At 42.4% G+C, this 8,230-nt stretch overlaps 1 protein-coding gene across 1 annotated transcript in view; it reads left to right on the forward strand.

Annotated features, from left to right (window-relative positions):
* LOC106816623 (tenascin-R-like) overlaps positions 1-8,230 on the forward strand; it is a 29,069-nt gene that overhangs the window by 12,346 nt on the left and 8,493 nt on the right. The window contains exons 4-10 of the mRNA XM_014821247.1: positions 3,736-3,904; positions 4,289-4,371; positions 4,619-4,835; positions 6,030-6,046; positions 6,826-6,994; positions 7,400-7,482; positions 7,742-7,958. Of these exons, the coding sequence (XP_014676733.1) occupies positions 3,736-3,904; positions 4,289-4,371; positions 4,619-4,835; positions 6,030-6,046; positions 6,826-6,994; positions 7,400-7,482; positions 7,742-7,958 (955 nt within the window). The remainder of the gene's footprint in view (positions 1-3,735; positions 3,905-4,288; positions 4,372-4,618; positions 4,836-6,029; positions 6,047-6,825; positions 6,995-7,399; positions 7,483-7,741; positions 7,959-8,230) is intronic.

The raw sequence follows: 8,230 nt of genomic DNA on the forward strand, positions 1-8,230 counted from the left end.
AATTCACGTAAATAGAGACACAGATATGTGCAAATAAGGTTAACGCCAGTCACTTTCCGCGCCACGGTCATCAAGTGTATTCAGTTGGAATCACAACAAGTGCGGTTGTTGGAGCAACAATAATTACGAGCTGAGCAAACGTTAATTAAATAGACAAGTGTATCGTTTAGACGTGCTGGATTTTCGTAAAAAAGTCGTTTAGATGTTCTCTAGAATGAGAATGTTTGATGTTGATGAGTTGATAGACTTATTGAGGAGGACCAGTCTATATTTGGACGTGGGATGTTTATCTGATGTTGATGTTGATGTGATGATGTATGTTGACGTTGAGTGAGTGATGTTGATGTTTGACATGGTTGATGTTCGCGAGTCGTTTAATCTGGATGGTTCGAATAAGAGTTTGCACTTGTTGGAAAGATCCGATGTTGACCGTTGAATCAGTTGAAGGTGTGGATGTTTGATTGTGATAGTTGATGTGTTGGATGTTGGATGATTAATGATAGTTGGATTTTGTTATGTGATTGATGAGGGTTTGCAGTTGGAATGTTGAAAGTTGAATCGTTGAATAGGATTGCAAGATTGATGTTATGGTGAGGTTGATGTATGGTATGGTTGATGTTGAATCGTTGATGGTTGATGTGTGATTGCGTTGATGTTCATCGTTCTGATGTGATGTTGATTGGATGATGTTGAGGTTGATGCTTGAGTTGATTTGATGATTGGATGTTGATGTGATTTGATGATGATGTTGACGATTGAATGCCTGATGTTGATGTTGATACCTTGGGAGGCAGACTAACGTCGCCACTATATACGGGTACGCAACCAGTCAGGCAAGCGTAGTCATTGCGAGATATGGAGAGTCATCACTGGCCTACACCTAACACACGCGCGACGAGAAATACCAATATCTTGGTGTAACGCGGGCTACAAGGTGACTAGGAATATCTACAAGACAGAATGAAGAGACCATTGCTAAAGGATTATTATCGCGGAGGCGCACAACAAGCCACACAAACGATTCGTACACACGCATACACACACACACAACGAACATACCACGGTGCACACCACACACACACAACAGCACACACACCACACACACACAGAACACATACGTAACCAACACATACATACCACACGCACGCCCGCGCCTACGTGACGCAGCACACACACACACACACCCAAACACAAGGATACACAAACAACAGCAGACACCACAGGCACACATACACATCAAACACACACACCATCACACACACAAACACAAACACACACACACAATCTCCACACACAAACACACACACCGCACACACACAGACAACAGTCAACCACACACAAACACACAACATACACAGCAACACCACACACAACACACACAATACACGACCACACAACAACACGCACACACACAAACACACACATACACGTACACATACGGACGCACACGCATGTAAGACATGTGTGGCCAATAGGTAAACTAGGAGAGCAATGAAGCGGGTGCGAGAGAACAGGATGCATTAACCGAGTTATAGCCACCCAGTAGTAGAATAAGGTAGGCACGCGCTGTCCTATTTCCTGCACATTCACACAGCACACCACACACACACACACACACACACACAGCCACACACACCAGGCACACACATACAACCACAAAACACATACACAAGCACACAAACACGATACACACACTCACATATATTATAAATATAATATAATGTATAGAGCGACGGTACACCTGACACGGTACCAGCACGCGCGCACACCCGTCACGCACGCACGCCGCCATGCCGACGCGACACCAGTCACTGTGTCACGACCCGCATGCGTCGCGTTAAAAACTCGTCTGTGTAAAAATATAGCTAGAAACAGTGACCTAACCTAACCTCCAGCGTCAGCGAAGTACCCCGGTCCACATATATACCGCGCACACAGAGAGAACGAGAGGGAAAGAGAACGAGAGAGAACGAGAGGAAGAGAGAACGAGAGAGATAAAGAGAGCGAGCGAGAGAACGCGAGAGTTGCTTTTTCAGTCGATGAGATTTTCGCTTGTCATCATGAAAACTTGTAAGTTGACTCAATCTCTCTACTTCGTCTGGGGTTTTCCCCTTTTTTCACTTATAGGGGAGTTAGCGTTAGTCATACATCGTATAACATAGCATACGAGTGAATATATACAAGATCCGGTATGTGTTCTCACGCAGGGATCAGAAATATCAGAAATATCGATGGCTTTTGGATAGATTAGCAATACTGTAATGTAGGAAATGACTATGGCTCTATATATAACTATATTACGGGACGTTTCTGTTTACAACAGCTCATGCGTGTTTACTAGATTGTTTATTTGGCATGTTAGCGTTCTGGTTTTGTTTGTACGTTAGCAGTCATATCCTCAGGTACCGTTCGAATTTACGGGGACGTTGACTGGTGTTTGTTCAGGTATGGACCTTGTTTGTAGTTATAGGTACGCTGATTGTGGTTTATGCAGGTTATGTGTTGCTCTATATAGTAGCTGATCTTGTGGTTTAATGCAGTATGAATGTTGTTTGTATCTATATAGGTACGCTGACTGTGGTTCCTTCAGGTATAAATGTTGTTTGTAACTACTGGTACGCTGATTGTAGTTCCTTTAGGTATGAATGTTGTTTGTATCTATATAGGTACGCTGATTGTGGTTTATGCAGGTATGAATGTTGTTTGTAACTATATAGGTACGCTGATTGTGGTTTCTTTAGGTATGAATGTTGTTTGTATCTATATAGGTACGCTGATTGTGGTTTATGCAGGTATGAATGTTGTTTGTATCTATATAGGTACGGATTGTGGTTTATGAGGTAATGAATTGTTTGTATTTATAAGGTTACGCACCCTGATTGTGTTTATCCAGTATGAATGTGTTGTATCTATATAGTACCGATTGTTGTACTTTCGGTATGAATGGTTGTTTGTTATCTATATAGGACCGCGATTGTGGTTTATCAGGTATGAATGTTGTTTGTATCTATATAGTACGCTGAATTGTAGTTCCTTAGGTATGACATTTTGTTTGTAACTACAGGTACCTGATTGTATGTCATCAGGTATGGAAATTTTTAGTTTTTTCAGGTACGCGGCGCTGATTACGGGTTTGCTCAGGTATTAATGTTGTTTGTATGAACGGTACGCTCTCCTGGTTGTGATATGTTAGCCGCTACGTAAGTACATGTATATGATACCAATAACAGAGAATTAAATCATATAAACAATATCAGAAATATAATAAATTCTATAATTAATAGATCTATTAAATATTCATGAATCTAAATAATTAATAAAATCTAATAATGCTATAATTTATAAATATTAGTCACAGCTTCCTGATAAATATATGAGTGGTCTGACCACGGGTAGGTGCACATCAGACCAAGCGTAAAGATAAACTAGGTTCAGCTTTCAATTTTCTCAACGTAAGATTATGTGAAGAATATCACAGGTGTGGTTGATATCGTTCAACCATATTGTAGTTCATACATAACCACACACACTACCACCACACACAACACCACACACACACACAGCACACACACACACACAGCACACCACCGCAGACAGCACACACACACCACCCCCCCCCCGGGACACACACTACAGCCACTCCCCCCCCCCCACTAATATTTATATATTATTATTATTGTATTATAATTAGTCATGTTTTTCTAACGTACTACCGACGTCTATGCTATGATGTAGAGTAACAGCAAGAAATGGCAGGACGGGGGCGACTGGAGCGCCGCCCTGCGAGCTACAGTGACGGGGTTGAACGCGGACACGGCGTACGACGTCGCCATCCAGTCGAAAGTGTTCGCAGGCAGAGCGGGGAAACCCGGGCCCTGGATCACCACGAGGACGCTGTGCGACGGTATGACGTGTAGACAGTGGTGTGCGCTGACGTGTGCAGCGTTTGCGATGACGTAAACAATGTGTATGTTGGCGTGTGGAATGTGTGCGATGACGTGTGAATATGTGCGATGACTTGTATAATATGTGCGATGACGTGTGGAATATGTGCGATGACGTATAGAACATCTGGGATGACGTATGCAATGTTTGCGATTGTATGTCGTGCACAGATAGATAAATCCATCTCTCTTTCATCGCCAACAATATTCCATGTAGTTATAGTACCTTATAATACACGCTAATAAATATACATCTATATATTTATACATAACGCATGTTATACTCTATGCACAACTAATTTTATTCTAACTACATGTCTGTAACCATGTCGTTGTCGTATCAGATCCACCGGACGATTTCTGCGTCACGTGTCACGAGCTGGAGGTCGTCCACGTGACCAGCAGCGAGATTCGGGTCACGTGGGAGGTGAGCGACGCACGGGATTGTTTAACAGCGTAGCTAGTGTTTATAGAAGAGAAACGGCGCGTCAGAATACACGAGGACTAATAATGTTCTTTTGTTTTGTGAAAAATATGTTAATTAATCTCATTTAAATTCCGATCAATACTCGTCGTAATTTTTGATTTTCGATACACATAATCATCGCGTATATCTCTCCGATTTTCGATCGTTGTTCTTTGATCGCTAATCTTCGATCTTCTTTCCTGCACAGAAACCAAACCAGGTGTTCTGTGGAGTAGCGCACTACTATATTGGCTTCAACACGTCGGACGGACACTACCGCGCTCTACCCATCCTTAGCAGCGTCAATCAGTACACGGTGAGGTACCTGAAGCCCTTCACAGACTACACGATCTCACTGAAGGCAGTGACCAGCGCTAACTTCGTATCGGCCGTCTACGGGGTGAACGTGACCACGGCCGAGGATCGTGAGTGTGCGGCAGCAGCGGGCTCTCTCTCTGTCTGTCTCTAAACATCAACATCAACATCAACATCAACATCAACCTCAACATCAACGTCAACATCATCATCAACATCAACATCAACATCAAGATAAACATCAACGTCAACGTCAACATCAACATCAACATCAACATTCTCATTCTCAACACCAATTAAATCACCACGTCTAAACGACTAATTGTTATTGTAATTAACGTTAGTGTGTAATTATTGTTGTCACAACCGCCGACTGTGTGATCAACTGATCATACGTGCGAAAAGAGTTAAATTGACTACGTCACGAATTTTCTATGGTAAAATTTGTAAAATGTTTGTTGCCATTTTTTTACATTAAAAGTAAGAACTAACGGGACTAAACGTATCGTCAAATTCTTACCTGATAAGATTGTTTCTCAACTAGTTAAAAATCCAAAAAAACCAGGACGATTTGATATTGTGTTCTTGACATCAATTGCTTGCTATGGGCTATGTATGAGTCACGAGTGCATGTTCACATCAAACAATATAATAAAATAGGAAGTATAATGCAGCAATTTAACCATAAAAAGTGAACAGAATTACTTATATTTTGTGAAAAAGTGGAAATGCATTTTTTATTTTTACTTTTTACGGTGAGGTAATCACTTTAAAGAGAGTGCGCATCCTCAGGCACTGACCCCCGCTGGCGTGCGGCGACACGTACCGCTTAGACTGGTTCCCGGTCGTTCTCGTGCTGAGGAAACGACGAGGAACAGGTCAGAGCGCCGCGACACTGGGCGAGCGCGCTCTGCGCTCTGAGAAAGTGGTTCAATTTAGATGGAAGAATAATTGCACTGGTGATATTTCCGGGGGAAGGGCATGCTACTTGTCTTTTCTGCGTACGTTTTCGAGGCACCCTGCTGTTAACAGAACAACAGAAAGACGTGAGAGTGTTAGAGTCCCACACCGTATCTGTATATACACCGCATCAGTTCTAAGCACCTCTATAAAACGGACACCTGTCTACAAAGAACACTATTGGTGTTACCCCCGTGAGGCGGTCACGCAGTGAAACCGACTCTAGTATAGAAGCAACACCGATCCATAACGAACACGTTTGCCCAGTGTGGCAGTTACCCAGTGATTTGCTGATATGATATATTTGCATACGTTTGATTGATTCATATTGATACATTTTGCAGATGAATATATCACAAATGTAAAGCAGTGATACGTAACAGTCTTTTAAGCGGTGACAACTACAGTTTATATTCTAAGTATAGACAAATAACACAGTAAAAACAGTGTACAACATACCAGTTAGAGGCTGTCGTCGTCTCTCTCTTGTTTCTACCAAAACCGCGCCTTTTTAAGCCGTGAGCATTGCCGCCGCGATCTTTTTTAGACTTAATTAACCCAGGTCGCGGTCAATGGATAAAGTGACCGGGCGCGATAGTGTCCGATGCTACCATGTACCATCGTCGATCACCTTGGACGTTGCCTGCCTAATGATGGACGTTTTACAAACCGCGCCGCATTTTTGTTGAAGTTAATGTGTTCGTAGTATTCTGAGATGCATGACTTTCCTCTACGGCCAACGAGCTTTTTATGATGTAGCTAATGTACTCTGTGTCCATCCCCGCGGCATTACTAATGTCGTCAAATTCTCTATGTCTCTATGCCTACGTTAAAACGCCGTATTACAATTTCACCTAGAGCTATAAAACGGACATCTGTCTACAAAGGACAATGCCGTGATTCTTATATAATTATAATTATATTACCCCCTTATAATTATATATTCTATTATATATTAATAATTAATAATAATATTAACCAATTAATATTATTTATTTAATAATTAATAATATAAATAATTATATAATTCAATACTAATCAATATTAATAATTAATCAATAATATTTATATATTATTATTATTGTATTATAATTAGTCATGTTTTTCTAACGTACTACCGACGTCTATGCTATGATGTAGAGTAACAGCAAGAAATGGCAGGACGGTGGCGACTGGAGCGCCGCCCTGCGAGCTACAGTGACGGGGTTGAACGCGGACACGGCGTACGACGTCGCCATCCAGTCGAAAGTGTTCGCAGGCAGAGCGGGGAAACCCGGGCCCTGGATCACCACGAGGACGCTGTGCGACGGTATGACGTGTAGACAGTGGTGTGCGCTGACGTGTGCAGCGTTTGCGATGACGTAAACAATGTGTATGTTGGCGTGTGGAATGTGTGCGATGACGTGTGAATATGTGCGATGACTTGTATAATATGTGCGATGACGTGTGGACTGTGTGCGATGATGTGTGGAATATGTGCGATGACGTATAGAACATGTGGGATGACGTATGAAATGTTTGCGATTGTATGTCGTGCACAGATAGATAAATCGATCTCTCATTCATCGCCAACAATATTCCATGTAGTTAGTACCTTATAATACACGCTAATAAATATACATATATATATATTTATACATAACGCATGTTATACTCTATGCACAACTAATTTTATTTTAACTACATGTCTGTAACCATGTCGTTGTCGTATCAGATCCACCGGACGATTTCTGCGTCACGTGTCACGAGCTGGAGGTCGTCCACGTGACCAGCAGCGAGATTCGGGTCACGTGGGAGGTGAGCAACGCACGGGATTGGTTAACAGCGTAGCTAGTGTTTATAGAAGAGAAACGGACGTGGAATTGCGCGTCAGAATACACGATGACTAATAATGTTCTTTTGTTTTGTGAAAAATATGTTAATTAATCTCATTTAAATTTCCGATCAATACTCGTCGTAATTTTCGATTTTCGATACACATAATCATCGCGTATATCTCTCTGATTTTCGATCGTTGTTCTTTGATCGCTAATCTTCGATCTTCTTTCCTGCACAGAAACCAAACCAGGTGTTCTGTGGAGTAGCGCACTACTATATTGGCTTCAACACGTCGGACGGACACTACCGCGCTCTACCCATCCTTAGCAGCGTCAATCAGTACACGGTGAGGTACCTGAAGCCCTTCACAGACTACACGATCTCACTGAAGGCAGTGACCAGCGCTAACTTCGTATCGGCCGTCTACGGGGTGAACGTGACCACGGCCGAGGATCGTGAGTGTGCGGCAGCAGCGGGCTCTCTCTCTGTCTGTCTCTCTGTGTGTGTTTGTCTGTCTCTCTCTCTCTCGCTCTCTCTTTATTTCGCTCTCTGTTTCTCTTTCGCTCTCTGTTTCTCTTTCGCTTTCTTGTTCTCGCTTTCTCTTTCTCTTTCTCTCTCTCTCTGTTTCTTTTTATTTCGCGGTCTCGCTCTCCCACCCACCTCCTCTCTCTTTCTGTTTCTCTCTCTCTCTCTCTCTCTCTCTCTCCTTCTCTCCTTCTCTCTCTCT

The sequence above is a fragment of the Priapulus caudatus genome, unplaced genomic scaffold (genome assembly GCF_000485595.1).
Source record: "Priapulus caudatus unplaced genomic scaffold, Priapulus_caudatus-5.0.1 Scaffold1435, whole genome shotgun sequence".
NCBI classification, from domain to species: domain Eukaryota; kingdom Metazoa; phylum Priapulida; class Priapulimorpha; order Priapulimorphida; family Priapulidae; genus Priapulus; species Priapulus caudatus.